Source organism: Canis lupus, chromosome 3 (genome assembly GCF_011100685.1).
Source record: "Canis lupus familiaris isolate Mischka breed German Shepherd chromosome 3, alternate assembly UU_Cfam_GSD_1.0, whole genome shotgun sequence".
NCBI lineage: Eukaryota > Metazoa > Chordata > Mammalia > Carnivora > Canidae > Canis > Canis lupus.
In genome coordinates this window covers 62554523-62576122 of record NC_049224.1, presented here as the reverse complement: position 1 = coordinate 62576122, position 21600 = coordinate 62554523, and the positions used below count along the sequence as shown (strand labels likewise).

Genomic DNA, 21600 nt, shown 5'->3' with positions numbered 1-21600 from the left:
CCCTCTGACTAGTCAGGGCAGTGTGAAGGGAGAGTCCACTCCTCCCCTCTCTAGCCTACTTTGCGCAAGAGGCAGCAGGTGACCCGTAGCCAGGATAAAGAAAAGCTGACAGCCTAAGAACACTAATGCACAGGGACAGGTGTTTGAGAACACTGCCACACTGGCTAACAAAACCTGAGGCTGTCTGCCTTCCGAGTCCTCTCTGAGTGCAGTCACGTCAGGGACTGTCCCTTGCAGCCTCAAGTGCTTCTGGCCCGACAGGGTGGGGTGTGGAGAGGAAGCGCCTGTGCCCAGCACTGCTGCACACACTCGCATGGAGGCAGCATGGACTCCCATCTTGGATTCTTCCAATATCTCCATTACATTCTCTAGCAATGGGTTTCGTTTTGGGTGGTGAAGAGCCATAGTTTCTTTCACAATTAGGGAAATCTTGGCATTCTAATTACTCACTCCTCTTTTCAAAAGGTTAACTATTAGAGAAAAACATAGGTTCCTTCTTATGAAAACAGCCTTAGAATAACTTCAGGCTTTTAAAATCATGTCAGCATTCTTGCAGATCTGATAATATCATGAGCTCATGTATCTTACCACTGTGAAGTCAATGTAGAAAATACATCATCTCTTCCAGATTCTCGGAATAACTTCAAAAGTTCCGGATCCCCAGACAAATGTGCAAGAATGCGCAATTCAATCTGTGAAAAGTCTGTAAGATGGAGTCCACATTAATTGTGAATCTACCAACAGTGTTCCTGGTCATTGCCATCCACGCTGCAGTCCACCCTCAACCTCCCACCCCCACTGCAGCATCAAGAGCAACATCCCCCACCCATCTGCCAGGGTCCTTTAGCCTCAGGGCCACTGGCCATCCCTGTGTCTGTAAGTCTCAGAGACTCGTCCTGCCTTCTATGAGACCAGCAATGCCTCTGGGGTGGGCTACCTGCACTCATCTGTTCATTCTGTACATCACAAGTTTAGAGAAGCCTACTGTGTACTGTGTGCCAGGCTGTGTGCTTGGGATTTGACAGTGAACAAAACAGACCAGCCTCTCTTCATGGAGCCCATGTTCTAGGAGCAGAAAACAATGTGCATGAGTTATCTGGTATGTCAGGAGATGAGAAGTGAAGTGGAAAAGACAGATCAAGAAAGGAGGTTCAGGAGGGAGTAGGTGGTCAGCATACACCCACGTGTACACCATACACAGAGAAGGTGAGGGAGGGAATGAGATAATATCTAGCAAAGAGGTTTCACGCAGGCGTGGGGTGGGACTGGCCCCGCTGGAGGCCAGCATGTCTGCAGGGAAAGAGCAGGGCAAAGCACCAAGCATGAGTGTGATGAGGACAGAGAGGAGATAGGAGGGTAGAGTAGGTGGGACCATGTGGGGGCATCTGAGATCTAGAGAAGGCGAGGGACCCTCCAAGCAAATCTGCTTTTATGTACTGTGCACAAGAAATCTTTCCTTTGTGTAAATATTTGCCTTAGGATGTTAGAGAATGAATTCTGTAAGTACCTTTGAATTCTTCAACTTCCAAGTATTTGAACCATATGAGACATGTGAAGTGAGCCCCAGTGACACAGAGATGTGTGTCTCTGGCATAGTGTGCCCATACCTGCTGCCAGGAAGGTGTGGCTCTCGGGTGCAACAAACATGCTCCTTGGGGAAATGGTGAGCATCGTGCCTTCTGTACCTGAATTGTTATTTCAAAAATACTTGGTGAATATGGTCATGCACTGATTCACAGCCATTCCTCACACAGTTTATTTTAATATTATTCCAAAGTCAAGAGTCTAGATTTCTGACTTTTCTGAATATTTTTAATACAGTTTATTTATTTTTATTTTTTTAAAGATTTTATTTATTTATTCATGAGAGAGAAAGAGAGACAGACAGACAGACAGACACATGCAGGGAGCCTGACATGGGATTTGATCCTGGGTCTCCAGGATCAGGCCCTGGGCCGAAGGTGGCACTAAACCGCCGAGCCACCCAGGCTGCCCATTTTTAATACAATTTAAAAGCAACACGGTACTGCTGAGAGTAAAGTAGATTTTCTGTTGTTAAAATTTTACATTCTGTCTAGAATTCCTGGTGAGGAAAATCTCAAATACTGACCCTTGAACATACACCGGTAAGAATGTTCTGGAAGCTCCCTGAGCCTCACTGCCTAGAAGACAGGCTTTGGGGAAGCGCAGTTTCTATGATGCACAGGGTATGTTTAGAAGGGCAGTAGAAGACAAGGTGCTTGTTGTGGTCACCTCCATGTGGGGTCCTGCCTAAGGGTGACTATGTATTTATTTGAAAGGACCCCTGGTCATGCTTCACTGTCTTGTGGTGACCCAGCAGAAGCAGTGGTTCCCAAAGCAGAGGGGCCGGAGCACTTCACCAGGGGTGCAGGAGTTACAGGGATGGGCCATAGAACTTACTTTGCTCAGATATGACCTTTTTGTTTTTTAGAAGTGTAACTGTCCACATACAGTGGAATAGCTCAGAAGAAAGAACAGTGTTAATATGCTTTTATAAACATTTCCAGTAGCTTTCAGACTTTAATAGAAGCCAATTCTATTGTATGTTTGTTTTTTTTTCTCTATTGGGAAGTTGGTGGGGGAGAGATGGTGGGAGGGGAGCTACTTTCCTCATATAATTATCATCTATTTTAACTTTTGAAATGCTAAAAGGGAGGTGCCATATCAGTTTAGCTGTGTTTTATTATTCAACGTGTATTTAAATCCTGGTCATGCAAATACAGAGAACTTCAGGAAGGCAAAGAAGTTAGTTATACAGAAAAGCAATTATAAACACTTGTAAGTTTGAAGAAAATGTTACCCAAGACTTCAGCAAAATAGAGAAAAATGGATTACCTTTAAAATTTTGCGGTTTAGTAATCTTAATTGGGTGCTTAGAGATACCTTGGATATTCTGTTAATAATAAGAGGAGAATAGCTTTAGCTGGAGTATCTACTCGTAAATTAATCTGTATCATTTAATATTATTATTTTTAAAAATTATTTTTTAAAGTAAACTCTACACCCAACCTGGGTCTTGAACTCATGGCCCCGAGATCAAGAACTGCATGCTCTATCAACTGAGCCAGCCAGATACCCCCAGATCTTTACCATTTAAGGGCATTTAAAATGTGTCACGTTAATTAAACCTTAACAAAACAGCTAATGCCAATATATTATATACAAGCATGTTACTACACAATATAAGTATCTAATACTGAAACATAATTTTGGCAAGTACACCACTAAGTACAGTCAGCAAATATGAGAACAATTCTTCTTGACTCCAGCCTGTGTGGCCCTTGTAATTATATACAGTAATGTTGCTAGCAGCAGCCCAATACAAACTTATTAACTTAAAAATTTCTGTATAACATGCTAAATGTAGATTTCTGTAAAATTTGTATATTGTAGCTACCCCTTAAACATATTTTAAGATGAAAATTCTGGTCTCTCCACCCTGACCATCGCCTCCCCTGGTGCGCTTGGCACGTGCAGCCACCCTCTGGCTGGTGGCCAGTGTGTCCACTTCCCCTGGAAAGCCTATGACAGCTCACTAAGCACCTTTACACCCTTACAACTTGGACTGAACAGCCGTTGGCTTCCCTCCTGTTACTGCCATTCAAATTAGGAGAACTTCCGCAGCAACATCCTTTGTACTTGGCAGTACCTTCCACAAAGACATCCTGCTTTACCTGGTAATGGGAGTCTTTGGGCACTCGTTGGTCTCAACCCCCTGACTGGATCCAGTGAGGCTGCTGGATGTCCAGACCCTGTGATTTGGGCCCAGCAACCCCATGTAAGGCAGACACTGTCACCTCATGTTTTAAGGTGAGGACATCGAGATCCGAGGTATGAAGCTTGTGGCCCTTACATTTTCTCTACAATATAATCATGTGATAGCTTAAAACAATACCAAATATTCATGCGATAAGCTCAGTAACAGGACAGAGAGGACAGAACACGAGAGCCAGTGAACTTAGAGACAGCAGAAATTATCCTGTGTAGAGGAGAGAAGAAAAATTTGGGGGCAACATAAACAGAGGCTCAGGGACCTGTGGGATAATATCAGAAGCACAATATGATTGTTATTTCAGTCCCTGAGAGAAAAAAGAGACTAGTGTAGAAAAGAATACTTAAAGAAATAATGGCTAAAAATTTCCCAGATTTAGTGAAAGACATTTTTCAGCTTAAATGAGATGAATTAAAAGAAAATCAGGCCCAGAAACATCACAAACTGCTGAAAACCAAAGACTGAGAACAATCTTGAAAGTAGTGTGAGTGAAATGACACAGGACATGTACAGGAGCAGCCACGTGGCTGGCCATGGACTTGTAGTCAGGAGCCATGTGCTCAGACCACAGTGGTGCTGAACGAGGGCTCTGTCAACTCAGAGCCTGCTCGTCAGAAGATCGTGTCCTCCAGGAATGATAGCAAACTGAAAAAGGGTAAGGTTAGGTGCAGGGTGGGTAGGATTTGGATTAGGGGTAGGGCTAGCAGTTGTTTTAGAGGTAGGAGTCGAGGTAATGGTAGGAGTAAGGAACTCTGTAGAAGTAAGTGTAATGGTAGGGGTAGGGGTCAGATTAGCTTTATGGTAGGTGTCAGTGTATAAGTATGTTTAGGGGTATGGTCAGGGTAGTAGTAGGTGTTGGGGGAGGGTTCATTGTGGTATAGAGGTAGGGTTAGGAGTAGGTTTAAGGTTATGTGTAGCTGTAGGTGTAGGTGTAGGGGCAGGGGCAGAGTTAAGCTTAGGGCTAGTTGTACAGGTAGTGGCAAAGGTAGGAGTAGATTTAGCTTTAGGGGTCCGTGTACAAGTATAGTGCGCCTAGGCATAGTGTGAGTGTTGGAGTAGGGGTCTGTGTAGGGATAGGACTAGAGGAGCAGATAGTTAAAAGTATGTTCTCTGACACAATGAAGGTAAACTAAGAATCAGTAACAGAAAGATATCAAGAAAATTCACAAATTTTAGGACATTAGCCAACATAATTCTCAATTAGCCAAGAGTCAAAGTAGATGTCTTAAGGGAACTTAGAAAATATGTTGAACAGAATGCAAAAGGAAATACACAGTATCAAAATCTATGGCATAAAGCTAAAGCAGTACTTATAGGGAAATTTATAGCATTAAATGTTTATATTGGAGAAAAAGAAAGGTCTCAAATAAAAAATTTAAGCTTCTATACTGAGGAAATAGAAAAAAAAAAGAGCAAATTAACTCCAATGCAAGTAATAGAAAAATAATGAAGATCTGAAATTAATGAAATTTAAAACAGAAAAGCAATACAGCTGACCCTTAGACAATATGGGTTTGAACTACACAAGTCTACTTATACAGGGATTGTTTTGAAAAATACTTAACTGTACTGCAGATGTATTTTCTTTCCTTATGATTTTCTTTTTTTTTTTTTTTTTAAATATTTTATTTATTTATGACAGATACAGAGAGAGAGAGAGAGAGAGGCAGAGACACAGGCAGAGGGAGAAGCAGGCTCCATGCACCGGGAGCCCGATGTGGGATTCGATCCCGGGTCTCCAGGATCACGCCCTGGGCCAAAGGCAGGCGCCAAACCGCTGCGCCACCCAGGGATCCCTCCTTATGATTTTCTTAATAACATTTCCTTTTCTCTAGCTTTTGACTGTAAACTAGAATTATTTTAAAAATACAGCATATAATACATTGACATGCAAAATACCTGTTAATCAATTGTTTATGTTATTAGTAAGGCTTCTAGTCCACAGTAGGCTACCAGTAGTTAAGTTTTTAAGGAGTCAAAGTCATATGTGAGTTTTCTACTGTGCAAATCAGTGCTCCAATCCTTTTTTTTTTAAAGATTATTTATTTATTTATTCATAGAGACAGAGAGAGAGAGAGAGAGAAGCAGAGACAGGCAGAGGGAGAAGCAGGCACCATGCAGAGAGCCCGACATGGGACTCTATCCAGGGTCTCCAGGATCATGCCCTAGGCTGCAGACGGTGCTAAACCGCTGCGCCACCGGGGCTGCCCCAGTGCTCCAATCCTTACGTTGTTCAAGGGTCAACTATATAGATAAATCAGTGAAGCCCAAGCCTTGTAAAAGACCAATAAAATTGATAAACCGCTAGCTAAACTGTTTTTAAAAAAGCCAAAAATAATCAATTTTAGGAATGAAAGGCAGATATTATCACAGATCACATGAAGGACACTAAAGAAATTCTATGAGCAAAATGTGTCCATAAATTCAACAAGATGAAGGAGGCCAGTTCCTTAAGAGATACAAACTACCAAAATTCACTCAAGAAAAACCAAAATCCAGATAACCCACACCTATTACAAAAACTGACTCTAGTTAAAAACTTTTCTGCAAATAAAATTATAGATCCAGATAGTTTCAATGGTGAATTCTACCACATAATTAAGGAATAAATAATATTGATTCTACATGATCTCTACTAGAAAATAAAACAGAAGGGAATACTTTTTAACTTATTTTATGAGGCAATATCCTAATAGCAAAACCAGACAAAGACTTTTCAAGAAAAAACTATAGACCAGTATCTCTCATGGATATAGGCAGAAATAATCCTAAACAAAATGTGAGCAAATCAATCCAGCAACAAGACAATCCGTCATGACCAAGATTTTTGGGGGTTAATACCACAAATCCCAGCCTTGGCTGATTCAACATTTAAAAATCTATTAATGTCATTCCCTATAGAAATGCATTGAAGAAAAAAATAAAAAAAATCATATGATCTTAATAGATGCAGAAAAAGCATTTGACAAAATTAAATATCCATCCATGATAAAAAGTACTCTTAGAAATTAGGAATAGAAAGGAATTCTCTAACATGACAAAGAGAATCTGTGACAAAACCTAAAATGAACACTGCCCTTGATGGTGAAAGACTCAATGTTTTCCTTTGGAGAGCAGGAGTAGGACAAGGATGTTTCCTCCTAGCACTCTATTCAACACAATAAAGGAAGTCTGAGCCAGAATGATAAGGCAAGAAAAAGAAATAAAAAGCACACAGTACAAAAAAAGAAATAAAATGGCCATTATTCATGGAAGACATGATTATCTATGTAGAATAACCCATGGAAACAAAAAAGCTTTCTGGGACTAATAAATGAGCTGACCAAGGTACTAGAATATAAAGTCAACCTACAAAAATCAATTGTGTATCTATATATTCCCAGTGAACAACTGGGCATTGAAATTAAACAATGCCATTTATAACAGCAGCCTCAAAATACCAAAGTATAAATCTGTGTGCAGAAAATTACAAAATTCTGATAAAAGGATTCAAAGCCCTAAATAAATAGAAAGATACACTATGTTCTTGGATTAGAATACTCAAATGCTGATGACCTCCGAATTGATTAATGAATTCAGCACAATCCCAATCGAAATCCCAGCAGGATATTTCATAGCTATCAACAAGCTAATTCTATAATTATGGATCATAGGTCTAAAGGTAAAACGTAAAACTCTAAAGCTTTTAGAAGAAAACTTGAGGGGCACCTAGATGCCTCAGTCAGTTAAAATGTCTGCCTTCGGCTCAGGTCATGGTCTCAGGGTTCTAGGATAGAGCCCCACTCTGGGCTCCCTGTCTCCCTGCTGTACTCTCTCTGCCAAATAAATAAAATATTTAAAATAATTAAGAAAAAATCCTTGTAATCTTGGATTACACAGAGAGTTCTTAGATATGCACCAAAAGCATGATCTATAAAAGAAAACACTTGAAGAATTTGGCTCCATGAAACTTTTAAAAACCTTGGTTTGAGAAGGATGCCGTTAAGGGAATGAAAAGCAAGCCTTATACTAGAATAATTTTTTTTCGTATCACACTGAATTCAAAATATATAAAGAACTCTTAACAAAACTCAGCAATGAGGGACGCCTGGGTGGCTCAGCAGTTGAGCGTCTGCCTTTGGATTGGGGCGTGATCCCGGAGTCCTGGGATCGAGTCCCACGTCGGGCTTCCTGCATGGAGCCTCCTTCTTTCTCTGCCTAGGTCTACCTCTCTTTCTCTCTGTGTCTCTCATGAATAAATAAATAAATAAATAAAATCTTAAAAAAACAACAACTCCGCAATGAGAGGTACTTCCAGAATGGCAGAGTGAGGAGCCTGCCAACTCATTCTACGAGATAAGTATTACCCTGATACTGGAGCCAGATATCATATACTACACTCTTCATAAATAAAGATACAAAGCCCTCAACCAAATATTAGCAAACTGATCTAAGAACATCCAAAAAGGATTATATATCATGACCAAGTAGGATTTATCTTAGGAATGTAAGATTTGTTTAAAATCCAAAAATAATTAATGTAATACATCAGATTAGTAGAATAAAGGACAAAAAAACACATCATCATTATGATAAAACATTAAGAGCATTTGCTAAAATCCAACACTCATTTATATGAACATATATCAACTAGGAAAAAAAAGAATTTTCTCAACCTAACAAAGAGCATTCATAAAATTTACTCACTTTGAGTAATTTCACTGTCATAGCTGTATAAAATAGGATGTGTTCTTTACCCAATGGAATGCCAAATCAGAACCAGGTCAGACTGTAATTAATGCACCCAGCTAAGTGCTCCTGGTTGTCAGGGCCACCCAGAAAAAACATGTACAATTCCTAATATCGTTTCTCTCAGGTCTCATAAAACATCAGCTTTAATGAAAGTCACTTTACCTAGAGAGAAAGAAACAAGTTTCCTATTTGTCCTGAGAAGTCAATAATGTTAAGTTTAAACAGATATGAAAGAAGCCTTTATTTTTAAAAAATTTTTTATATATTTGTTCATGAGACAGAGAGGCAGAGACATACACAGTGGGAGAAGCAGGCTCCCCATGGGGAGTCCAATGTGGGACTCGATCCCAGGGCACCGAGATCATGACCTGAGCCAAAGGCAGATGCTCAACCACTGAGCCACCCAGGCATCCCTGAAAGAAGCCTTTTAATAATTAAATGTCAATTTTTTTGTTTTACAATATAAAAAATAACAGGATAATAAACTTCACTAAATACCTAACTTATGAATGGCATGCTTTATTAAATATGTTCGTCCACAGAACGCAATCCTGAGAAGGATGTTGGCCCATGCCAACAAGGATAATGGATAATGCCTTTCCCATTGCTCTGTTGCACTGTGTACCAGCCAGGTCTGTGTCTGCTCATAAACATGGGTTCACATTCACAAATGTATATAGGAAATGCTTCAGAGCTTCTGTACTGGCCTCTGTGATGAAAACAGCAATTGGACAGTCCTGTCCCTAAAGCCTCATGCACAAATGAATGCTCACACATTTGTCTGTCAGGGTGAGCCATGAATGTATATGCATGTGAGTTATCAAAGACCAAGGGTGAAATAAAGTGACTATGGGGGTGTGTGACAGCTAACAAGAGCCTGAAACATCTGGGAAGGAGTCAGATCCCATTTGGTAACCATCTGAATGTGGTGAAGCCTAGTGGAAGCACTCAACACACCAGGGATGTAGGTGGAAGCATGGTTGTGACATGCCCATGGTGGCATCCAAGTCAGACATGACTAGCAAATGGATGCTGTCAAAGACCAAAACTAGATTTTAATACAAGGAGGAGTGTGCCTTTCTGAAGAAGAAAAAAATGGCAAACCACTTGCAGATACCATGTTGTCAGGTGGGGTTAGACTCCCCATCAATCTCTTCATGAGAGGGGCTGGCACCCACAATGACAAGAAATAATAAATCTGAGTGTCTGTGGTGTGAAAGCAATATCATCAGCATACTTGGCTTGTTAGGATCAATCATTATTATCTGACATCAGCTAGTTCCCTCATATTGACCACTCAGTGAAATAAGATTTTTTGAAGTATAATTAACATACAATATATTGGTTTCATGTGTGCAACATAGTGATTCAACAATTCCTTTTATTACCCAGTGTAGTCCCCATGTATTAGATGTTATTATGATATTAATGACTATATTCCCTGTGCTATACTTTTCATCTACATCACTTTTTTATAACTGGAAGTTTGTACTCTCAATCCCTTTGATTGATTTCGTGCATCCTGCCACTCACCTTCCCTCTGGCAGCCACCAGTTTGTTCCCTCTCTTTAAGAGTCTGCTTTTTCTTTTTTGGCAGGTTTGTTTCTTTGTTTTGTTTTTTAGATTCCACCTATAAGTGAAATCACATGGTATTTGCCTTTGTCTGACTTACTTAATTTAGCTTAATATCCTCAAGGTCCACCCACGTTGTTGCAAATGGTAAGATCTCATTCTTTTTTATGGATGAGTAATACTCCACTATATATATATATATATATATATATATATATATATATATATATATATATATATATATATATATATATATATATATATATACACACACACCATATCTTCTCTATCCATTCATCAGGTGATGGATACCAGGGTTGCTTCCATATCATGGTATTATAAATCATGCTAAAATCAACAAAGAGGTGCATGTGTCTTTCCAAATTAGCGTTTTTCTTTGGGTAAATATCCAGCAGTAAAATTATCGGATCATATGGTATTCCTAATTTTTTGAGGAACCTCCATGCTATATTCCACAGCATCAATTTACATTCCCACCAATAGTGCACGAGGGTTCCTCTTTTTCAGTATCCTCTTCAACACCTGATTCTTGGCTTTTTGATTTTAGCTATTTTAACAGGTGTGAGGTGGTATCTCATTGTAGTTTTGATTTGCATTTCCTTGATGATGAGGGATGCTGAGCATCTTTTTACGTATCTGTTGGTCATCCGTGTGTCTTTGGAAAAATTTCTATTCAGGTCTCCATTTTTAATTGGATTTTTTTTTTTTTTTTGGTGTTGAATTGTGTAAGTTCCTTATATTTTAGATATTATCCCTTTATTGGATATATTACTTCCACTTCCCATTCACTAGATTTTTTTTATTTTGTTGAGGGTTTCTTTGTTGTGCAAAAGCTTTTTATTTTGGCTGGGTCTCAATAGTTTATTTTTGCCTCTGCTTCCCTTGTCGGAGGAGACATATCTAGAAAAATGTTGCAACAGTGGATATCAAAGAGATTACTGCCTAAGTTTTCTTTTAGGATTTTTATATTTTCAGGTCTCATGTTTAAGTCTTTAATCCATTTTTACGTATTTATTTTGTGATCCAGTTTCATTCTTTTGCATGTATTTGTCCAGTTTTCCCAGCACCATTTATTGAAGATACTCTCTTCCCCATTGGATATTCTTGCCTCCTTTGTCATAGATTAACCAACCATATAAGCATGGGTTTATTTTTGGGCTCTCTATCCTATTACACTGATCCATGTGTCTATTTCTGTGCCAGTACCATACTGTCCTGATCACTATAGCTTTGTAATATATCTTGAGATCTGCAATTGAGATACCTCCAGCTTTGTTCCTCTTTCCAAGATTGCTTTGGCTGTTTGGGGTCTTTAGTGGTTCCATACAATTTTGGTATTATTTGTTCTAGTTCTGTGGAAAATGTTGATATTTTGATAGCAATTGCACTGAATCTATAGAATGCTTTGTGTAGTATGGGCATTTTAACAATATTAATTCATCAATCCATGAACATAGTATATCTTTCCATTTATTTGTATCTTCTCTAACTTCTTTCATCAATGTTATATTGTTTTCAGAGGATAGGTCTTTCATTTCCCTGATTGTTTATTCCTAGGTGTTTCTTTTTTGGGGGGTGGGGAGTGCAATTGCAAATGAGATTGTTTTTTTAAATTTCTCTTTCTGCTACTTGGTTTTTTAGTATATAGAAATGCAATAGATTTCTATATTTAAATTTGTATCCTGCAACTTCACTGAATTTAGTTATCAGTTCAAATAGGTTTTTGTTGGAGTCTTTAGGGTTTTCTATATAAAGTATCATGTCATTTGCAATAATGAACGTTTTACTTATTCCTTACCAATTTGGATCCCTTTCATTTCTTTTTATTTTTTAAAAAAATTTTATTTATTTATTTGAGAGAAAGAGAGAGAGGGAGAGAGAACACAAGTGGAGGGGAGGGGCAGAAGGTGAGGGAGAAGCAGGATCTCTGCTGAGCAGGGAGCCCTATGCAGGGCTTGATCCCAGGACCCTGAGATCATGACCTGAGCTAAAGGCAGATGCCTAACTGACTGAGCCACACAGGTGCCCCTTTTATTTCTTTTCTTGTCTGATTGTTGCAGCTAGGACTTCCAGTACTATGTTGAATAAAAATGCAGTGAAAATTTCAATCTCCTTGGTCTCCCTAATATGTAGTAGTCTGGACTAGGCCCATCAGCCTTTTGAGAACTCTAGAGCAGAATGCAGAGTGAGCACATAGCAACATGACCATACAACAGAAGGACTACATTAAGTTTCCCAATCTATGGAAAGTAAAAGTAAAGTGGGACTCCATTCTCCTGTAGGTTATAAATTTTTCTGCTTTAATGTACACATCACAAGGAGTATGAGAACCACTTCTAAGTCCCTTGTATAAATAAACACAGCCAGATTCTCTGGGACACTGAGACCCACTACAGGAAATGCCCTGTGCTTTGTTCTTGATTCTCTTTTCTCAGCTTCCATAGACTGCTTTGGGCCCCATGATGGCTGCAGAGAAAAAGTACTAGTAATAAAAACTGGGCACACTCGTAGCATTTGTTTTCATGATGAACTTCGGTGTGCTTAAAAAAAACAAGACAACTGATCTAGAAAAATTCAACGTTAACAGCTTTTATTTCACAGTCAGTAAAAGGCTAGGTGCAGAGGTGACATTTTAAGTCTCTAATTTGGCATTTGTTAAAATGTCAGTAGTTGTAAGTGAAAATGCCAAGTGAGCAACAGTTTTAACTACATGGGAAGGCAGTGCACCCAGGAGGTCCATTGTCCTATGGCCCTCCTACTTCTACTGTGGGCCTAGAGATGGTCACCATCAGTCCTCTACAGTGTGGCCAAAGTATCTAAACTGCAGATACAATACCAAGGAGGCAGCAGAAATAGAGCAACAATGATAGCAGACCTGTCTCTAGTGTATGTAGAACCTCTGGAATGAGGCCAAATGGCAGTGATAATCACAATGAGGGTTGCAGCTAGTTTTCCTTTGTCCTGATCTCCACGTGGCAGCAGCAGCAGCAGCTTCCAAGCAGCACATGAGGTGCCTCTGATGGGCTGTCAGGAGCAAACGAACAAACTGCGCTCCAGCAGGACACAGCCTCCTGAGGACAAGGTGATGCTTGTGTTGTCTCCTCTGTCCTCAGCACCTATGACCCTTCCTAGCACCCAGTGGCAATCAACAAATATTAGTTGAAGGAATAAAATGAAAAAGAAATAATCTTCACAATAACCTGGCAAAGGCGGCATTACTTTTACTATTTCATGGAGGAAAATTGAGGTTTCCAGCTAGAGTCATACTGTTAGCAATTGAGCTGGGATTTGAAGGTCTGCCCCAAAACAGTGCTCAGCAGCCTCTGGTGTTCTGTCAAACAGTGTCAGATGTTTCCTGAAATTATTTTTCTTAAGAATATGAGGGAAAACACAACAAATAAAAACCAGGGCAGCAAAAACATAGAAAGGGCAATTAGCAAAGAACAGGGTAAGGGCCACATAGCCATACCCAAGAGAGTACTTAGCACTGGGCTAGCACTCCTGCAATTTACCTGATCTGTAGCCCCAAGACCAGCATGGGCCCCAGCCCTGTGTGGAGCTGGGGGCTGGGTGAGGGGCTCAGATGGCCTTGGCGTGCACTGAGATGCACCTCCCCTACAACCACATGGCCCAGGTGGCCCATTCCTTCACCTTAGAGTGTTTGTTTGGTCATCACATCTTCTGTCAGTGCCTCTCTGCCTCCCCTCATGAGCCTCATCTTCCCCTGTGCTTCTGATCCTTGCCCCTGCAACCCCATATTTACACAGCATTTTATCATCTTTCATATCAGGACTTAGTATGTCTACTGTCTGCTCATGCCCGCCAGCCCCCAGACTCCACAAGGATAGAAGTTGTGATGCTTTTAGCATAAGCATCATGAATAGCCTGGCACTTAGATGCTCAATAAACATCTGTTGAATGAATAAATGAATAAATGAGTGGGCAGCAGGAAGAAATGGGCTGGAGAGGGAGTCAGGGGTCAGAACACTAGGAGCCCTGGACATGAGGTAAGGAGTGGAAAATGTGACCAGCCTGTGAGGCTCTCTGCTGCTGGGCAGAAGAGTGGAAGAGCAGGGAAGGATAGCTGAAGTGGGTGGGATGAGAAGTATAGTGAAGGGCAATGCTCAGGAGGCACACTCAACAGGACCTGATGATGGGCTAGAAAAGCAGGGCTCCCACCTGAGTGACCAGGGGAATGGAGGCAGATTTGGCATAAAAGGATGAAATCACTGTGGATTTTTTTTAAAGATTTATTTATTTACTTTAGAGAGAGAGAGAGAGAGAGAGAGAGAGAGAGCAGAGGGGGTGGGCAGAGGGAGAAGGTGAGAGAAACTCAAGCAGACTCCCTGCTGAGCACAGAGCCTGATGAGAGACTTAATCTCACCACCTAAGATCATAACCTGAGCTGAAACCAAGAGTTGAACACTCAACCAACTGAGCCAACCTGGCACCCTCCCACCCACCCCCCCTTTTTTGAGAGGCCTGAAGGAAAGCTGAATGGAGAGAGAAATTTGAGTGTTATGAGCACATAAGTGGGAGCAGAGGCTGCAGCTGCTGGGGAAGGAGAACCGTGTACAATGGGCTCAGAGGAGGGAGGAAAAGCATCCAGGCCACAGGGAGAAAGGAAGGGGAATAAGCCCTCAGGGTGCCCGACCCAAGAGAGAGGAGAGGGAGTTAGACATGGGAGGACCACATGGAGCCAGAGGAAGGGCAAAGTAAATCAAGCAGCATGGACAGAGTGGAGATGCCTAGCAGAGCAAACAGGGTGCCAGAGATCAGGGCTGAGGGCCTATCCCAGGGCAGCGTGACTCCAGAGAGCAGGTGCCTCTCTCTGCCCACTGTCTGACCCTCATGGCCCATTTAGCTGTGGGTCATGATTCCTTAGGAGGTCTCCAAGTGCTTTAAAGGACAAAACTGAATAGGATAAAAAATACTGGTGTTCATTGCACACAGTGGTGCCCACTCTTAGTAAACTAATCACAGATGTTCCAAAAAAAGGAGGTGAATGGAAAGTACCAGAATACTCCCTTCCCACTGTGAAGTGATCCACGGAGAATGAGGGACTGTTCCTTTTATTCTAAATAGAAATTAGAAAATATTTAATTCCTAAAATAACAAAGTATAAAGATAAAAAATCTCATTTGGGTTTCAAATAGTGGTGCAGAGTTAGCAATAATTACACAACTTATGAAAATCTTGATAATAAATAGTTTGATAGTTAAATGATATCATGTGGGAGATATTCAGCAGGTAAGCAGAAAAATCACATGCCAACAATGTAACTGAGTAGAATTATTTCAAATTAGCTACTTTAATATTTATATAGGTAATGATGAAATAGGGCTTAATTGTATCTGGAAAATAAGACTCTTCACTGGGCAGTGCCACCTGAACCCAAAGGCAAAGTTCCTAAGAATCTTTACCAAGTAACTACCTAAGAATGGATGGCACACTAGAACAGAACAGACTATTTCCTGTTAGAAGAAAAAGATAAGTAATAAATAGCCCTTACTTGTTTTTTTAGTGTATTCAGAAGAATATTGGTTAAAATAAACTTATCTCATTCAGTGGGTTTAAAATTTGTAATTCTTATTTCTGCAGATAGCTAGAAAAAAAAAAAACAATCCTGTCATGTGCGGAGATACTGGCTATTTGGGCCCCGAGTATTCTTATCCTTCTTCCTCAGAAAATGACACTTAGGGACGCCTGGGTGGCTCGGTCAGTTAAGCATCTGCCTTCAGTTCAGGTCCTGATCTCAGGGTCTTGGGATTGAGCCCTGCATCAGCGGTCCCTGTTCTGTGGGGAGTCTGCTTCTCCCTCTCCCTGCTGGTCTCTCTCTTGCTCTCACTCTTTCTCAAATAAATAAATAAATAAATAAATAACCTTAAAAAAAAAAGAAAGAAAGAAAGAAGGAAGGAAGGAAAGAAAGAAAGAAAGAAAGAAAGAAAGAAAGAAAGAAAGAAAGAAAGAAAGAAAGAAAGAAAGAAAGAAAATGACACTCAGATTTTCATTAAGGGCCCTCACCTTTAAGCCAACCAGCAGAGGCCATCTTGTGGCCAGAGTGACTAGTTTAAAGATGGCTTGGGCTATCCCAGAGAGATGCAAGGAGATGCTTGCTGTGGGCATCTGTGAAAGATGCTTCCTCCTCCTTTCATGGAAGCTACATAGAGAGATGTGTTCATCCCCACAAGGGAGAAACTAAGCAGGTATTGCCAAGACCTGCTGGGATGCTGAGGAAAAGAAGTTGGGAAATGGGGGACAGAAGCTGGACCTGCTTGTATAACTTAGGCTGCCAGATCAAACCTTGCCTGAAGCTAGCCCTTCCTTGGACTTCTAAGTCAGGTAAGCTGAGAAATACCCTGATAGATCAGTTTGGGTTTGATTTTCTGTTGTTTGCCACTGGACATATTTAAATGAATACTTGGAAAGTAGTAACTTAATCACCTGGTGTAGAAACTTTCGGAAAATCACTCAGCCAGTGCTGACCCTCCATTTATGCTCCTCCTTCTCAAGGTGGGATGGGAGGGAAGGAGACTGTTCTCTCTAGCCAAAGGACAAGAAGGGGACAGCCCAGCAAGAGAGAAAACCTTTGGACAGTATCCATACTACTCCAGTCAAATACTGCAGAAAAACACCACTGAGTTTAGTAAGTAATTTAGCATGAATCCTCCCACTTTTCATACCTGGCCAAGTTCCTCTTAGTAATTTTCTACTCACCGATTATGTCTGCCTCCCCATTGGCTGTAAATCCCCAGGTGCCCTTGCCATATTTGGAGTTGAGTTCAATCTCTTTCCCCTATTGCAATAATCTTTTATTTTATTTTATTTTTATTTATTTATTTATTTTTTATTTATGATAGTCACAGAGAGAGAGAGAGAGAGAGAGAGAGAGAGAGAGAGAGAGGCAGAGACATAGGCAGAGGGAGAAGCAGACTCCATGCACCGGGAGCCCGACGTGGGATTCGATCCTGGGTCTCCAGGATCGCGCCCTGGGCCAAAGGCAGGCGCCGAACCGCTGCGCCACACAGGGATCCCACAATAATCTTGAATAAGCTCTTCCTTGCCTGCTCAACTTTGGTGTAATTTTTCTTTGACAAAATATATAGCATATCAAAATTTGTAGGATACAGTTAGAACAGTGGGGGAGAGGGAAATTCGGTAGCATGAAAAATGCATACATGGAGAAAAAGGAAAAGTCTTAAAGCAATAATCTAAAATTGCACCTTGAGAATCTAGCAAAAGTAAAGCAAAATAAACCCAAATCAAGGGACATCTGGGTAGTTCAGTGGTTGAGCATTTGCCTTTGGCTCAGGTCATGATCCTGAGGTCCCTGGGATCAAGTTCCAAATCAGGCTCCCCACAGGGAGCTTGCTCCTCTCTCTAGATATCTCTGCCTCTCTCTCTCTCTCTCTGTGTGTCTCTCATGAATAAATAAAATATTTTTAAAATACCCAAATCAAGCAGAAGAAAGGAAAGAATAAAGAACAGAGATCAATAACATTGAAAACTGAAACAAATAGTTGGTTCATGAGAAAGATCAGTAACATTGATAAAACTCTATTTAGACTGACAAAAAAAGAGACAAAAAAAAGACACAAATTAATAATATCAGGAATGAAATAGGTGACATCACTACAGATCCTGCAGACATCAAAAGGATAAGGGAATTCTACAAACAACTAAACACATATCAATTTCACAAATCAGACGAAATGGACCAATTTTTAAAAAAATACAACCAATCAAAATTTACCCAATAAGAAATAAGATAATATGAATAACCTTACAAATATTGGAAAAATTGGACACATAATTTTTAAACTCTCCAAAAAGAAACCTCTAGGCCCAGAAAATTTTATTAGCAAATTCTATCAAATATTTAAAGAAGAATTTTAAAAAATGTTTTATTTTTAAGTAATCTCTACACCCAACATGGGGCTCAAACTTACAACCCTGAGATCAAGAGACATATGCTCTATGGACTGAGCCAGCCAAGCACCCCTCTTTAAAGAAGAATAAACACAAATTCCACACAATATCTTCCAGAGAATGCAAGAGAAAGGAACATTTCCTATTTCATGAAACTAGTATTATTCTCATATCCAAACCAGATAAAAACAGATCTATACTTCTCATTAGTATATACATAAAAATCCCTTAAAAATATTAGTACATATTGGCATTAAAATAGTCACATAGACTAAGAGAACCAAACAGCCCAGAAATAAAACTCATGATTTTATGGTCAATTAATTTGTAACAAAGGAGGCAAGAATATCCAATGAGGAGAATACTATCTCTTTGATAAATGGTGCTGAGGAAACTGGACAGATACAGGCAAAAGAATGAATCTAGACCACTACTGTACACCATGCAAAAAAGAAAAATGAACACAAAATGGATTAGACTTGAATATAAGACTCAAAACCATAAAACTCCTCAAAGAAAACATAGGTGGTAAGCTTCTTGACATCAGTCTTAGCATTGATCTGACTCCAAAAGTAAAAATAAACAAGTGGGAGTATATCAAACGAAAAATGCTTCTGCACAGGTTAAAAAAAAAAAAAAAAAAAGGCAACCTACTGGATGGGGAAAAAAACTGTAAGCCATATGTCCTATAGGGAGTTGTTATCAAAATATAAAAGAATTCAAACAACTCAATAGCAAAAAAACAAACAATCTGGTTAAAAAATGAGCAAAGAAAAATAAATAAATAAATAAAAAATGAGCAGAGTACCAGAATAGACATTTTTCCAAAGAAGACACACAGATGTTCAACAGGCACATGAAAAGATGCTCGATGCTCAACATTATCAGGGAAATGCAAATCAAAAACACGAAGAAATATTATCTAATACCTGTTAGGATGGCTTTATTATCAAAAAGACAAGAAACAACAAGTGTTTGGCAAGAATGCAAAGAAAAGGGAGCCCTGTGCCCTGTTGGTGGGAATATAAATTGGTACAGTCACTGTAGAAACAGGATGGAGACTCCTCAAAAAATGTAAGTAGAACCACCACATAATCCAGTAATTCTACTACTGGGTATTTGCCTGAACAAAACAAAAAGATGGATTTGAAAAGACACATTCATCCCTATGTTTATAGCAGCATTATTCACAATAGCTAAGATATGGAAGCAACCCAAGTGTCCACTGATGGATGAATGGATTTAGAAAATGTGATGTATATATAATGGAATGTTTCTCAGCCATAAAAATAAGGAGATCTTATCATTTGTGACAACATGGATGGACCTTGAGCATATTATGTTAAATGAAATAAGTCAGACAAACACTGTATGATTTCACTTATATATGTAATTTAAACAAATCTAAAACAAAACAAACAAAACAAAATAAAACTCATAGATACAGAGAACAGGTTGATGATTATCAGAGATGGAGGGGATTGGGGAGTGGATGAAATGGGTTAAGGGGTTCAACCACCTGGTGACAGAAGGTAATTAGACTTACTGTGGTGATCAATTTGTAGTGCATACAAAAACTGAATTATTATTCTATGCATCTGAAATTAATATAATGTTATACACCAGTTTCATCTCAATAAAAAATATATTAACACATAGAATTTGGTACATATGTACAAAAATATGATCCAGCGATTGCATTCTTAGCACTTATCCCAGAGACACAAAAATCTGTACATTGTTTATAGCAGCTTTACTTATAATAGCCCAAAACTGGAAACAATCCAGATGTCCTTCAAAATTGAATTGCCACTGTGGGGCACCCAGGTGGCTCAGCTGGTTGGGTGTCTGACTCTTGGTTTCCACTTAGGTCCTAATCTCGGGGTCATGGTCTAGGGATCCTGGGGTTGGGCCTGCCCTCAGCCCCACGTCAGCCTCTCCTGCCACGTCAGCACTTAGCATGGATTCTGCCTATCCCTCTCCCTCCCCTTCTGCCTGACCCCCCACACACCTTGCAGGCACATGTGCTCCAGCTCTCTCTCTCTAAAATAAGTAAATAGATACGATCTATAAGAAAAAAAAATTGAATTGCCACTCATACCTAAGAGCTTCAGATGGTGATAAGTTGCCCACAGGGAACTTAATATCTTTTTTCAAAATATCAGATATTTTAAATATATTCTTTTGGAAAAAAATAATTTTTCTCAAAATTATAAAAGAAGATCTATAAGATATAGCCTCACTGTTAAAAATATTAAGACTCTCTTGACTAGAAAAATTCATTTATTATATTCATCGAGATTCTACAGTATTATGAAAATTACTAGTTTATCAAATAAAATCAATATTAATATAATGAATACATAATATATCAACTATTGGAGGAAATTTATTTACCTAATGCTATATATTTTATCTAAAATGTTTTCCCCCCAATAATACATTAGCTGTATTTAGGACTCAATAACTAAGATTTAAGTGCTCAATTTTATTCATTATTTCAAAAACATTTAAGTGACCACCCATCATATGGTAGACACCGAGCTAGCTCACTTCTGGGATAAAATGCTGAGGCAACTCAAAGAGCATATAGTAGAAGGAAGGTAAACACTACAGCAAGGGAATAAGTGATATTATAGGTTAAGTTGAGGATAGTCTGGGAATGGACATTTCTAATGAAACTATCTTAAATTAAGATCATATGAGACTAGACAAATGGACCAAGGGCACAGAACTGAGAGCCTAGAAACAGACCCAGCATCTATCAAAATTCATGTAGGACAGAGGCTTACAAATTACTGTAAGTCATCCCAACAGCTTACCATAACAATAGTTATAACAAGCAGTTATTCAGATGGAAAAGTAATCAGATATCTTCCTTACACCAGTGTAAATGCAAATTCCAGGGGGACTGCAGACTGAATGTAAAAAGGAAAACTCTAAAACTATTGAAAGAGAATTAGACTATCAAGAAGATCTCCAAGTTAAAAGAAAAAGTTTCATTAAACAAGACACAAAGCATACAAGCCATAAAGTGTACAAAGTTGATACTAACACAGAAAACACCTGTGAGTCAACTTCATCAAATACAATATAAAAATATCAAACACAGACTGAGAGAAGACATTTATGTAAGTCAATGAAAGACCAGTATCCATAATATATAAAGAAATACTATAAATTAATAAGAAAAGACAAACCACTAAATTGAAAATGGGCAAAAGAGATAAACAGGCAAGTCACTAAAGAAACAGAAAAGAAAGCCAAATCTTAAGCCACAATAAATATTAATTCACAGGCATCCAAGTAGCAAAGAATAAAACGTGTAGAAATACCAAGAGCAGAGGACCCTGTAGAGCACCAAGCTCTCTCCCATGCTGCAGACAAGGTATGTGCTCATCCACCCCCTGAAGAGTGCTTGGTGATACCCAGAACAGGAGAGTGGTACCCAGAACACCCTGTGGCCAGGCAACCAGGGTGACCTGAGGGAATGAATTCAAGAATATACATTGCAGCATTATTGTTTTTCTTATAGTATTGTTTCTAATAGTGAA

At 39.4% G+C, this 21600-nt stretch overlaps 1 protein-coding gene across 6 annotated transcripts in view; it reads right to left on the bottom strand.

The window, feature by feature from the left end:
• POLN (DNA polymerase nu) overlaps nucleotides 1-21600 on the bottom strand; it is a 156234-nt gene that overhangs the window by 58197 nt on the left and 76437 nt on the right. For all 6 annotated transcript variants that reach the window (XM_038533251.1, XM_038533255.1, XM_038533254.1 and 3 more), the window contains 3 exons: nucleotides 2857-2914; nucleotides 1608-1685; nucleotides 589-703 (listed from right to left, as the gene is read on the bottom strand). In XM_038533251.1, the coding sequence (XP_038389179.1) occupies nucleotides 589-703; nucleotides 1608-1685; nucleotides 2857-2914 (251 nt within the window). The remainder of the gene's footprint in view (nucleotides 1-588; nucleotides 704-1607; nucleotides 1686-2856; nucleotides 2915-21600) is intronic.